The sequence below is a fragment of the Capra hircus genome (genome assembly GCF_001704415.2).
Source record: "Capra hircus breed San Clemente chromosome X unlocalized genomic scaffold, ASM170441v1, whole genome shotgun sequence".
Classification (NCBI taxonomy): domain Eukaryota; kingdom Metazoa; phylum Chordata; class Mammalia; order Artiodactyla; family Bovidae; genus Capra; species Capra hircus.
The window spans coordinates 34,960,806-34,975,713 of record NW_017189517.1 but is presented as its reverse complement, the minus strand read 5'-3'; the positions used below and the strand labels follow the sequence as shown (position 1 = coordinate 34,975,713).

Below are 14,908 nucleotides of genomic sequence, written 5' to 3'. Positions count from 1 at the left end.
TTTCACTGAGGAATTATATGAAGCATTTATGTAAGAAACAATATCAGTCTTGCATAAACTCAGACAGTGGAGGGATAAGGACTGATGTCCAACTAATTTTATGAAACAAATATGCCCTAAAACCAAACCAAAGACAAAAGTTAAAAATCATTAAACTGTAGCTCATTAATAGAGCTGCAGAAATGAAGAACAAAATTTTAGCAAATCAGATCCAATGGCATATAAAGCAGATAATATGTTCTTACCAAGTGGGGTTTATGCAAGTAATGCATAGTAGGTTTAATATTTGAAAATCAAAAATTATAATTCACCATGTTAAAAAACTGAATAAAAATTTTAAACATAAATAAGCCCACCATATAATTATCTCAATAGATACAAATAAAGCATTTACCAAAATTCATCATCAATTTCTGATAATCTCAGCAAACTAGAAATAGAATGGATTTCCTTAATCTTAAGGAGCATCTACCAAACCCCTATAGCCAAAATTATATTCAGTGGAGAAAGACTACATCCCTTTCTTCTAAGATCAGGAACATGTCTGCTCTCGCTATTTCTATTCAACATTGCCAGTGCAGTAAGACTAGAAAAGGAAAAGCATCCATACTAGAATGGAAGAATAAAACTCTCTTTTTTTGTAGGTGAACGATACTAAAATGCTCTTTGTGAGGGTAGAAAGATCAGAATAAACAAACCTGATAAGATCAATAAAGATCATTTATATGTATATAACAATGAAAATTTGGGAATAGGAGTTATAAAAATGCCTTTTGCAAGAGCCCCAGAAATTTGAAATACATGGGAGCAAGTCAGAAAAAAATGTGTAAGTCCAGTGCACTGAAAACTACAAAAATATTGTTGAGAGAAATGAATACCTGAATTAACATAGATATATATCATGTTTAGGGATTAAAGTGCTCAACATTACTAAGATGCCAGTTCTCTCCAAATTTATATATAGATTAATAGACCTTCTTACTTTTCTTGTAGAAATTAAGCTGATTCTAAAATTCCAATGTGGGCTTCCCTGGTGGCTCAGATCTTAAAGATCTGCCTGCAATGTGTGAGACCTGGGTTAGATCCCTGGATGGGGAAGATCCCCCTGAAGGAGGGCATGGCAACCCATTCCAGTATTCTTGCTTGGGGAATCCCATGGGCAGAGGAGCCTGGCAGGCTACAGTCTATAAGGTTACAAAGAGCTGGACTCTACTGAAGCTACTTAGTATGCACAAAATTCAGGTGTAAGGACTTCCCTGTGGTACAGTGGTTAAGAATCTGCCTTGCAATGCAGAGTACTCAGGTTTGATCCCTGGTCAGGGAACTAAGTTCCCACATGCTGCAGAGCAAGTAAGCCCACACACCACAACTGGAGAGTGTGGGCTGCAATGAAAGATCCCACATGTCAAAATTAAGACCCAACACAGCAGTATAAATAAATATTTTAAAAACTAAATAAAATCCAGGTGTAAATGCTAACGTAGCTTTTTAAAAGAATGAAGCTGAAATATCTATATTACACATTCTAAGACTTGGAATAAAACTAAAGTAAACATGATAGTGTGCTAATAGCAAAAAAAGATAGACGTATAGATGAATGGATCACAATAGAGTCCATTGCTAGACCCATAGGTGCATGATGAATTGATTTACTGACGAAAGTGCAAAAACAATTCAGTGGAGAAAAGATGGTCTTTACAACAAAGAGTACTGGAAGAACTGGATATGCATATTCACAAAAATGAACTTTGACTCACTGCTTACACTATATGCAAAAATTAACTCAAAATGGATCATAGACCTAAATATAAAGCCTTAATCTATAAAATGTAAGTCTACAAATCTTTCAGAAGAAAACATAGGAAAAAATCCCTGTGACTTTGGATTAGGTAGATATTTCTTAGATATGACAACAAAAACATGATCTGTAAAAGAAAGACTGATAAATTATATTTCATCAAAATAAAGAACGTATCTTTTAAAAGATTTCTTTATCTTTTTAATATAAATTTATTTTAATTGGAGGTTAATTACTTTACAATATTGTATTGATTGGAACACATAAACGTATCTTTTTCAAAAAAATAAGTTTATTTATTTATTTTTGGCTGTGCTGGCTCTTTATTGCTGCACGGGCTTTCTTTAGTTGTGGTGAGCAGGGTCTACACTCCAGTTGTGATGCATGGGCTTCTCATTGCAGTGGCTTTTCTTGGTGCAGAGCATGGGCTCCAGGGTGCACAGACTCTAGTTGGGTTCCCAGGCTCTAGAGCACAGACTCAGTAGTTGTGGGGCATGAGCTTAGTTGCTCTGCAAGTTGTGGGATCTTTCTGGATCAGGGATTGAACCTGTGTCTCCTGCATTGGCAGGTGGATTCTTTACCACTAAGCCACCAGGGAACCCCAAGAATGTATTCTTTTCTGAGAACACTAAGAGAATGAAAAGACAGTCCACAGTCTAGGAAAAAATATTAATGAATTACCTATCTGATAAGAATCTTGAAACCAAAATATATAAAGGAATCTCAAAACTAAATAATTAACATCCCCAAGTAAAATTAAATTAAAAACAAGATGGCAAAAGATTTGAAGACACTTCCCAAAAGAATAGATGATGGCATCATATAGATGATGGCAAGTAAACACATGAAAAGTTACTCAACATTAATAATTAGGGAAATGTATAATAAAACTATGAGGAGATACTACTATAAATGTATAAGAATGTGTAAATATTAGAACATAACCATACCAAATACAGATAAAGGTGTGGAGCAACTGAAATTATCACAGATTGCTGGTAGAGATCTAGATTGATGCAAATACTTTGGAAAATAGTTTGGCAGTTTCTTAAACAGGTTAACATAAACCTGTCATATGACCCCCTCTGTTCCTAGGCATTTACCCATGAGAAATGAAAGCATGTGTTTATACCATCCTTGTACATGATGTCATGGTAGCTCTATTTGTAATAGCCAGAAACAGGAATCAACTGCCTTTTAACAGGTGAATGAATCTTAGCAAATTATAGTAGAGCTGATCCTTGAACAACATGGATTTTAACTTCATGGGTCTACTTATATTCAGATTTATTTCAATAAATACATACTACAGTAGTATACAGTCTGTAGTTGATTAGAATCCATAGTTACAGAACTAAAGATTTGGAGCACCAGCTGTAAAATTATACTCAGATTTTTAACCACACAGGGGTTGGCACTCCTGACCCTCATGTTGTTCAAGGGTGATATATATATATACACACAATGGAATACTACTCTACTACTCAGCAATAGAAAGGAATGAACTACCGACACACTTCTAAATCACAAAGTAATTATGCGGAGTAAAAAGTTAGACAAAATGTATATTCTGTATAATTCCATTAATTAAAAAACTTTGAAAAATGAAAATTAATCCCTGGTGATGGAAGGCAAATCAGTTATTGCCTGGGGTTATGAGTAGAGGCAGGAGGAAGACATAAAGGGGGACAAGGAAATTTTTAATATTTATAATATTTCATTTAATATTTTTTTTAAAGATTTTATTTTTTGTGGGGTTTTAGGTTCATAGAAAAATCGAAAGAGATACAAATTTCCCGTATGTGCCCTGCCCCCACACATGCATAGCCTCCCCAGCTATACCATAGTGGTACATTTGTTACAGTTGATGAACTTACATTGTTATGTCATTATAACCCAAAATTTAAATTTTACCTTAGCATTTACTCTTGGTGTTATACATTCTGTGTGTTTGGAAAAATGTATAATGACAGGCATCCATATTAAATTATCATACAGAGTATTTTCTCTGACCTAAAGAAAAACTCTGCTCCCTCTATTGATCTCCCCAACCTGTACCCACTGGCAACCACTGATATTTTTACTTTTGGTATAATTTTACCTTTTCCAGAATGTCATATAGTTAGAATTACATAGTATGCAGCCTTTTCAGATTAGCTCCTTTCAATTAGTGATATGCATTTAAATTTCCTTCATGTCTTTTCATGGTGTGATAGCTTGTTTCTTTCTGGACTGATATTCATAATATTCCTTTGTCTGAATGCACCACATTTTATCTGTTCACCTACTGAAAAACATCTTGGTTGCTTCCAGGTTTGGCAATTATGAATAAAAATGCTATAAACATTCACATGCAGATTTTTGTGTGGACATAAATTTTCAGCTCCTGTGGGTAAATTTCAAGGAACACGATTGCTAGATCATATGATAAAAGTATGTTTAGTTCTATAAGAAACTGCCAAAGTGTCTTCCAAAGTGGCTGCACCATTTTGCATTCCACCAGTAATGAATGAGAGTTCCTGTTGCTTCACATCCTTGTCAGCATTTGGTATTGTCAATACCTTGGATTTTGGCCATTTTAATGGGTGTGTAAAGGGATCTCATTGTTATTTTTTAATTTCCATTTCCCTGATGACATATGATGTGGAGCATTTTTTCATATGCTTACTTGCCATCTGTATATCTTTTTCAGTGAGGTATCTGTTAAAGTTTTTGTGAGTGAGTTTCTATCTCTTAGTTGTGTCTCTTTCCGATCCCATGGACTGTAACCCTCCAGGCTCCTCTGACCATGGAATTCTCCAGGCAAGAATACTGGAGTGGGTAGCCATTCCCTTTTCCAGGGGATCTTCCTGACCCAGGGATCAATCCCAGGTGTCCTATACTGCAGGGTGATTCTTTACAGTCTGAGCCACCAGGGGAGCCCCATAGAGTCTTTGACCCATTTTTAAATCAGGTTGTTTTCTTATTGTTGAGTTTTTAAGAGTTCTTTGTCTACTTTGGATAACAGTCCTTTATCAGATATATCTTTTGAAAATGTTTTTTCCCAGTCTGTGATTTGTCTTCTCATTCTCTTGACATTGTTTCTTGCAGAGCAGAAGTTTTTCGTTTTCTTGAAGTCCAGCTTATCAATTATTTCTTTTGTGGATTGTGCCCTTGTTGTGGCATCTAAAATGTCACCACCACATCCTAGGTCATCTAGGTTTTCTCCCATGTTATTTTCTAGGAGTTTTATGTTTTGCATTTAAGTCTCTGATCTATTTTGAGTTATTTTTATGAAGGTGTAAGGTGTGTGTATAGAATTTTTTTTTTCAGGGAACGTCCAGTTTTTCTAGCACCATTTGTTGAAAAGACAAGGAAATCTTTATGAGTGATAGATATGTTCATTATTTTGGTTGTCACATATATGACAAAAATTTTCAAATTGTGTACTTTAAGTGAAATTTATGTACTTGAACGCATTCCTTTGGCAGAATGTACATGCTTCTGTATTAAACTTAACAGAAGCATGTACATTCTGCCAAAGGAATGTGTCCAAGTACATAATGCTAAAAACAAAATTCACCAGACTGCTGATGAGAACAAGAAATCGATCAATTGACATCCCGAAATTCATGTCATAGTCAAATATTATCTAAACAAAGTGTGCCCCTTTACCAGTTGCATCAGCATTTACTGGGAGCTTGTTAGAAATGCAGATTCTTAGGCTCCATAGCAGACCTACTGAATCTAACTCTGGGGGCAGGACCAGGTAACCTTGTTTCAATAAGCTGTCCAGGTGGTTCTGATGCCAGCTAAAATTTGAGATCTTCTGACCTAGATTATTTCCATTTTGACAGTTCCTAAAGATCCATATTCTTGTTCCAATCACTTCAAATATTTCTTTGTGCTATGTAATTACAAAGACAATAGAAATTACGTAAAAGAAGACACAGTTGCCCATAATTTATATAATTATAAAACCATTATAATTACATTACCTAATTAAGTCATTGTTTCCATTTGTCTGTTAAGGGTATTGCTTTGCCCATAGGTTTATATAATTTTTACTTTTTATAGTAGTATAATCTTCAAATAATTTCAATTATAATTGTCATTGTGACAGTTTGTCCTAATTTTTATTTTTCCTATCCTCAGAAATCCAATATTTTTCATGTTAATTGTGTACCTGTTTTGAGAAACTGTTTTTTTTTAAATTTTGTATTTATATTCACATTTGTCTGTGCTGGGTCTTCATTTTTGTACTCAGACTTTAATTGCAGTGAGTGACGGCTACTCTCTAGTAGAAGTACGGGACCTTCTCATTGTGGTGGCTTCACTTATTGTGGACTTTGGGCTCTAGGGTTTGTGGGCTTAGTATTTGCAGCTCGCAGGCTCTAGAGTGCAAACTCAGTAGTTGTGGCACACAGGCTTAGTTGTTCCATGGCATGTGGGATCCTCCTGCACCAGGGTTCAATCTGGTGTCCCATGCATTGCAAGGTGGATTCTTAACCACTGTACCACCAGGGAAGCCCCAAGAAACTATTCTTAGAGTTTATTTTTTTATTTCCATGATCACATAACTTTCTTCTTGTGATTATAAAGTGCCCTTCCTGTAAAATTTTTATTTGTACCTCTTACTCACAAAGTAGCTTCTACTTCAAAATTAAAAGATGCTTACTCCTTGGGAGAAAAGCTATGACCAACCTAGACAGCATATTAGAAAGCAGAAACATTACTTTGCCAACAAAGATCTGAAAAGTCAAGGCTATGGTTTTTCCAGTGGTCATGTATGGATGTGAGAGATGGACTATAAAGAAAGCTGAGTGCCGAAGAATTGAAGCTTTTGAACTGTGGTGTTGGAGAAAACTCTTGAGAGTCCCTTGGACAGAAAGGAGATCCAACCAGTCAATCCTAAAGAAAATTAGTCCTAAATATTCATTGGAAGGACTGATGTTGAAGCTGAAACTCCAATACTTCGGCCACCTGATGCAAAGAGCTGACTCATTTGAAAAGACTCTGATGCTGGGAAAGATTGAAGGTGGGAGGAAAAGGGGACGACAGAGGATGAGATGGTTGGATGGCATCACTGACTCAATGGACATAAATTTGAGTAAACTCCAGAAGGTGGTGATGGACAGGGAGGCCTGGCGTGCTGCAGTCCATGAAGTCGCAAAGAGTAGGACACAACTGAGTGACTGAACTGAACTGAAATTAGTCTATTATCCTTCTCTTAAATTCTAGCTTGTATATAAGCCAGCTTTATTGCAAATAAAAGTCATCTTTTATATAATTTTCCCTAATCCTAGCTCTTATTTTTTTCTGAATCTTTGAGGCAAGCATGTGCCGTAAATGAGTTTGAGTAAACTCCAGGAGTTGGCGATGGACAGGGGGGCCTTGCGAGCTCAGTCCACGGGGTCACAAAGAGTCGGACATGACTGAACAACTGAACTGAACTGAACTGAAGGAAGTTCATTCACTGAGTGAATATTTACTGTGTATTTGTTCTCTTGGGGCCTAAGAATACTATGATGAACATAGCATAATTGGTTAGATGAAAGGAAAATGGAGAGAATGGAGTTGAGATTATTATAAATTTCTGGTGAAGGTAGCTGGATTATGTTATTTCCTGAAATAAATAGTATGGCTGAAAGATAATGAATTCAATGTTGTTTATGTTAAATTTGCTTTTGAGAAAATTATTCAACTTCTCTTTGCTTTAATTCTTCATCTATAAAGTAGAAATAATAATAGTATTTACCTTATATTGTCATTGGGAGGATTAAATAAGATGAAACATGGAAAGAATTAAGAATGAACCTTGGCATATAGAAAGCATTCAATACACGTTTCCTATTGTTATTGTTGAGTGTTAGGTGCCTGTGTGATATTCAAGAGGAGATGTTTAAGACATTTGGCCCTGTGAACCCAGCTTTTAGGAAAAAATATGTTAATATTTGAGATAACCCAGAGAAAGGGTCACAAAGGGCATTCACTGTAATACCAATATTTAAGGGACAGGCAGACAGAGAAGACTATTATTCCACAAAGAAAAGTTAGAATAATTTTTTTTTATCCAAATGTGGGCAGGCAGCACAAACCAGGTTTTCTTAAGTTTAACCTTCAGAAATAGGTGCACCACATCATTTTCTATGTTAGTGAGTGTTATTAGCAAATTACGCTAAAATCTAGCTAGCTATAAGGATTAAATAATTACCTGACAACCAGTAGAAAGGGTAGGCATGGAACAAATGTCATCCTTCCCTACTTCCTGTATGAGAAATTAGGTTAGAGGACCCTCTTGTACCCTCTCCTCATGGAAGCCTTCTATAGTTTCTACTGCAGGAAACTTTCTACCTTTTGAAGACTGGAGGTTGCTATTGCAGATTTTCTGCTACATTCCTCCAGTAGCTGCTGTTCTGTCTTTCTTGGGATGATACTGCTCTGTCAGCTAGATAGGACTACAACATTATTTGACTATTGTGTGAGGAGATTTCAGGATACGAATCTGGTATAGGTATATGGTTCTTATTAACACAAGTGTAGTTAAGCTTTTTAGCACTCTCTACTGGACTGGAAGAAACACAAGCTGGAATCAAGATTGCCAGGAGAAATATCAATAACCTCAGATATGCAGATGACACCACCCTTATGGCAAAAAGTGAAGAGGAACTAAAAAGCCTCTTGATGAAAGTGAAAGAGGAGAGTGAAAAAGTTGGCTTAAAGTTCAACATTCAGAAAACGAAGATCATGGCATCCGGTCCCATCACTTGATGGGAAATAGATGGGGAAACAGTGGAAACAGTGTCCGACTTTATTTTTTTGGGCTTCAAAATCACTGCAGATGGTGACTGCAGCCATGAAATTAAAAGACGCTTACTCCTTGGAAGAAAAGCTATGACCAACCTAGATAGCATATTCAGAAGCAGAGACATTACTTTGCCAACTAAGGTCTGTCTAGTCAAGGCTATGGTTTTTCCAGTGGTCATATATGGATGTGAGAGTTGGACTGTGAAGACGACTGAGCGCTGAAGAATTGATGCTTTTGAACTGTGATGTTGGAGAAGACTCTTGAGGGTCCCTTGGACTGCAAGGAGATCCAACCAGTCCATTCTGAAGGAGATCAACCCTGGGATTTCTTTGGAAGGAATGATGCTAAAGCTGAAACTCCAGTACTTTGTCCACCTCATGCGAAGAGTTGACTCACTGGAAAAGACTCTGATGCTGGGAGGGATTGGGGTCAGGAGGAGAAGGGGACAACAGAGGATGAGATGGCTGGATGGCATCACTGACTCGATGGACATGAGTCTGAGTGAACTCCGGGAGTTGGTGATGGACAGGGAGGCCTGGCGTGCTGTGATTCATGGGGTCGCAAAGAGTCGGACACGACTGAGTGACTGAACTGAACTGAACTTTCAGTTTCTAGTTTATTCCTCTATTACCTATAGCTCAGGTAGCCATTTGGCTTCTGAAACTATATAGCTCGACTTCCCTGGTGGCTCAGATGGTAAAGCATTTGTCTACAATGCGAGAGACCCGGGTTCGAGCCCTGGGTTAGGAAGATCCCCTGGAGAAGGAAATGGCAATCCACTCCAGTACTATTGCCTGGAAAATCCCATGGATAGAGGATCCTTGAAGTCTACAGTCCATGGGGTCGCAAAGAGTTGAATATGACTGAGCAACTTCACTTTCACTTCAAGCATTAGCCTCAAGTTTTGGCAGAGATGTGCTCTAAATACCAGCTGCTGCTGCTGCTGCTAAGTCGCTTCAGTCATGTCCAACTCTGTGCGACCCGAGACGGCAGGCCACCAGGCTACCCCATCCCTGGGATTCTCCAGGCAGGAATGCTGGAGTGGGTTGCCATTTCCTTCTCCAATGCATGAAAGTGAAAAGTGAAAGTGAAGTCGCTCAGTCGTGTCTGACTCTTTGTGACCCCATGGACTGCAGCCTACCATGCTCTTCTGCCTATGGGATTTTCCAGGCAAGAGTACTGGAGTGGGGTGCCATTGCCTTCTCTGGTAAATACCAGCAGAGATCGTAAAATATAGCTGTGTTTTCCACTTATGGAAATCTACTCCAACTAGATCATTTTATTTCATTCTAGCTTCCTTTCTAACTGGTACTTTTGATTAGATTTCTGTTACCAGCTCTGCTAGAAATGGGCTATGTAGTGAATTGAGGCAATCCAGGTCTAAATTTTTTTTATCTTCTATTTCTCTTTTCTTGTTCTATTTTCTTCAAAATAATGGAATTGAGATTCTGTGTGTGTGTATATGTATGTATGTATGTATGTTTGTCGCTCAGTCATGTCTGACTCTTTACGGCTCCATGGACTTTCGCGCACCAGGCTCTTCTGTCCATGGACTTCTCCAGGCAAGAATACTGGAGTGGGTTACCATTTCCTTCTCCAGGGCATTTTCCCACCCCAGGTATCAAACCTGGGTCTCCCACATTGCAGACAGATTCTTTACCATCTAAGCCACCAGTTAAGCCCTTTGGATGCTAAATTTTCACAACCCTATGAGTAATTAAAACAACAAAGAGATGTACTTATTGAAGATAGAAAATACAGTAATATGTCAATAATGATAATTATTTTCAATGCTATAGGAATGTTGAGACCTACCATTAATTGGGTAACATTTGCTTCATTGGTTTTGAAGTAATAAGTGAAAACTGAGCAGAAGTAGCCTTTTCAAAGTTCTTATATTTATTATAGTATGATTCAGCATAACAAGAAAGTATTCAGTACAGATTATCTAAGCTATCCAGGCTAAACTTAGTACTTAACACACACACACACACACACACACACACACAGATACACATGTCCACTGGGATTGTGAATGAAAGTCTGTTGTCCCTTAACCACCAGGAGTATATGCCTCTTATAGGCCATTAGTCAGTTGCGTTGAAAAGTAGGAAGTCAAGAAACACCTGGAGTAACAGGCAAATTTGGCCTTGGAATGCAGAATGAAGCAGGGCAAAGACTAATAAGAGTTTTACCAAGAAAATGCACTGGTCATAGCAAACACCCTCTTCCAGCAACACAAGAGAAGACTCGACACATGGACATCACCAGATGGTCAACACCGAAATCAGATTGATTATATTCATTGCAGCCAAAGATGGAGAAGCTCTATACAGTCAACAAAAACAAGACCGGGAGCTGGCTGTGGCTCAGATCATGAACTCCTTATTACCAAATTCAAACTCAAATTGAAGAAAGTAGGGAAAACCGCTAGACCATTCAGGTATAACCTAAATCAAATCCCTTATGGTTATACAGTGGAAGTGAGAAATAGATTTAAGGGTCTAGATCTGATAGATAGAGTGCCTGATGAACTATGGAATGAGGTTCGTGACATTGTACAGGAGACAGGGATCAAGACCATCCCCATGGAAAAGAAATGCAAAAAAGCAAAATGGCTGTCTGGGGAGGCCTTACAAATAGCTGTGAAAAGAAGAGAGGCGAAAAGCAAATGAGAAAAGGAAAGATATAAGCATCTGAATGCAGAGTTCCAAAGAACAGCAAGAAGAGATAAGAAAGCCTTCTTCAGCGATCAATGCAAAGAAATAGAGGAAAACAACAGAATGGGAAAGACTAGAGATCTCTTCAAGAAAATTAGAGATACCAAGGAACATTTCATCCAAAGATGGGCTCGATAAAGGACAGAAATGGTCTGGTCCTAACAGAAGCAGAAGATATTAAGAAGAGGTGGCAAGAATACACGGAAGAACTGTACAAAAAAGATCTTCACGACCCAGATAGTCATTATGATGTGATCACTAATCTAGAGCCAGACATCTTGGAATGTCAAGTCAAGTGGGCCTTAGAAAGCATCACTACGAACAAAGCTAGTGGAGGTGATGGAATTCCAGTTGAGCTGTTTCAAATCCTGAAAGATGATGCTGTGAAAATGCTGCACTCAATATGCCAGGAAATTTGGAAAACTCAGCAGTGGCCACAGGACTGGAAAAGATCAGTTTTCATTCCAATTCCAAAGAAAGGCAATGCCAAAGAATGCTCAAACTACCACACAATTGCACTCATCTCACATGCTAGTAAAGTAATGCTCAAAATTCTCCAAGCCAGGCTTCAGCAATACGTGAACTGTGAACTTCCAGATGTTCAAGCTGGTTTTAGAAAAGGCAGAGGAACCAGAGATCAAATTGCCAACATGCGCTGGATCATGAAAAAAGCAAGAGAGTTCCAGAAAAACATCTATTTCTGCTTTATTGACTATGCCAAAGCCTTTGACTGTGTGGATCACAATAAACTGTGGAAAATTCTGAGAGAGATGGGAATACCAGACCACCTGACCTGCCTCTTGAGAAATCTGTATGCAGGTCAGGAAGCAACAGTTAGAACTGGACATGGACCAACAGACTGTTTCCAAATAGGAAAAGGAGTACATCAAGGCTGTATATTGTCACCCTGCTTATTGAACTTCTATGCAGAGTACATAATGAGAAATGCTGGACTGAAAGAAACACAAGCTGGAATCAAGATTGCTGGCAGAAATATCAATAACCTCAGATATGCAGATGACACCACCCTTATGGCAGAAAGTGAAGAGGATCTAAAAAGCCTCTTGATGAAAGTGAAAGAGGAGAGTGAAAAAGTTGGCTTAAAGCTCAGCATTCAGAAAACGAAGATCATGGCATCTGGTGCCATCATTTCATGGCAAATAGATGCGGAAACAGTGTCAGACTTCATTTTTTTGGGCTCCAAAATCACTGCAGATGGTGATTGCAGCCATGAAATTAAAAGACGCTTACTCCTTGGAAGAAAAGTTATGACCAAACTAGATAGTATATTCAAAAGCAGAGACATTACTTTGCCGACTAAGGTCCTTCTAGTCAAGGCTATGGTTTTTCTTGTGGTCATGTATGGATGTGAGAGTTGGACTGTGAAGAAGGCTAGCGCCAAAGAATTGATGCGTTTGAACTGTGGTGTTGGAGAAGACTCTTGAGAGTCCCTTGGACTGCAAGGAGATCCAACCAGTCCATTCTGAAGGAGATCAACCCTGGGATTTCTTTGGAAGGAATGATGCTAAAGCTGAAGCTCCAGTACTTTGGCCACCTCATGCGAAGAGTTGACTCATGGAAAAGACTCTGATCCTGGGAGGGATTGTGGGCAGGAGGAGAAGGAGACGAGCGAGGATCAGATGGCTGGATGACATCATGAACTCGATGGATGTGAGTCTGAGTGAACTCCGGGAGATGGTGATGGACAGGAAGGCCTGGTGTGTTGCGATTCATGGGGTCACAAAGAGTTGGACACGACTGAGCGAATGAACTGAACTGAACTGAACTGAACTTGTAGATATAGATGCTTCGTCTTTCTCATGTGCTGCCTAGGCTGTCAGTGTGGATAGAATCTGGGGAGAGGGGTTCCCAGAAAAAGGTCCAGAGCCTTTGGCCAGAGACTCAACCTTCAAGCCTCAGAAAAGTAGAGGAACTGCATGCAGCCAAGCAGTTGGAAGCTCATGCCTTGCAACTATGAGCCCTTGGGGTTCTTAAATGTAATAGTGGTGAATTTGCTTTCTGTGATTGGATCCCCTGGAGATGTTGGGGTTCACACTCTTAGCATAATTGACTGTATGCAAGTTACCTAACTCTAATATGTCTAATGGTATGTTAGTACACATGGTGGCTCTGTAGCCGCCACCTATCTGGTTGTAGAAATTTGCACATCAGGCAACCTTTGCTGATGGATGCTGATTAGATGTGGTGGATCCTCACTAGTAGGTAGGCAACCTCCTGTGCTGGTGTTGATAAGTGCTGTGGTCAGAACTGGGACTTGAGTCATAATTAGTGGTGGTTTTTTCTTATTTTTTTTCCAGAACAAACATGGATTCCTTTTTTTAAATTTAATTTTATAATCAGAAAAAATATATAAAGATCTTGATATTATCAAGCCCTTTTCTAGCTAACTTGTCACTAAGCAGTTAATTAATTTCCATTATTAATAATCCTACAACTCTATGCGCTACTACAAACCTGAAATCTTCTCTGATGTTCTTTTAACCTTCTTCATCTGTGTACCATACTTATTTCATTGTAACCCCTTCAGACCTAGCTTCCTGAATTTATTGCCATCTTCCCTGTTAAATTCTTCATGTCAGTATGTTTCAACTTTATTTCATCTCTGATAAGCCTTTAAATTTTATGAGAAAGCAAGAGATTACATTACCAAATATGATATAAATTTAGAGCAGTTTGTGTTTTTCTACTCATATCATACAATTTTTTCCATGATAGTAGATACTCTGAATTTAGCATAAATAAATTAATCTTCTATAGATAGTCATTTGATGTTTTTGAATCTCACCCATGCTTCTGCTTGAAAATTGACGAGTGACGTGACCTTATCTTTCTTGTTCAATTGCAGGGGGAGAGAGGATTTCCAGGTTTGGAAGGCCACCCAGGTTTGCCTGGATTTCCAGGTCCAGAAGGGCCCCCAGGGCCTCGGGGACAAAAGGTATGTGCTAAGTTGCCAGTCAGTAATACCAAAGAAATGAAGCCATCTTAATATGCGATAAGTGTCAGATGAATTAAAAAGTTACTGAATTACAGCCAGAAACTAATATTTAAATAAAACAGTAGAATGGCCAAGAATTTATACTTCATTGTTGGTTTTTGTAAAGGTCTAAATATTACTGCTGTATTCAAATGCTTTTGGAAGATACTGTTAATGGTGTGTGGTTATTGGGATCCTGAACAAAAATTAAGTCCTGTCAGGAGCTGAACTGGAGAGAGCTGAACTGCCAGGTGTCAGAGTACTGGTTAAGACAACAAGCCAAAATGAAAGTAACAGTCAAGCCTTTAGTCACTTACTGTGACAGTGTGTATAAGCAAAACATAAACCAGAGAAAGTGTGGATTTCCCCACTGTTCCATTATTCCTCATGGAAAAGTGCCAGTGAGGGTCAAATGCTTCAGCATGGGGAATTGTTTCATTGCTCCGGAAGCTTGAAGGGAGAAAACTGCTGTTTTTTTGTATACCAGAGGGCTGGATGGATGCAGGGAGAGAGGGAAGAGCTAGGAGTGGAAAAGTACAGAAAACAGAAAAAAAAAAAAAAAGTCAAGGTCCCCATCCTGCACTCAATAAAGATGTCTTCACCAAGGC

The 14,908-nt window shown here is 38.5% G+C and overlaps 1 protein-coding gene across 4 annotated transcripts in view; it reads left to right on the top strand.

Annotated features, from left to right (window-relative positions):
* Positions 1 to 14,908, top strand: part of COL4A5 (collagen type IV alpha 5 chain) — a 254,630-nt gene that overhangs the window by 119,968 nt on the left and 119,754 nt on the right. For all 4 annotated transcript variants that reach the window (XM_005700226.2, XM_005700225.3, XM_018044170.1 and 1 more), the window contains exon 3: positions 14,172 to 14,261. In XM_005700226.2, coding sequence (XP_005700283.1) covers positions 14,172 to 14,261 — 90 coding nt within the window. The remainder of the gene's footprint in view (positions 1 to 14,171; positions 14,262 to 14,908) is intronic.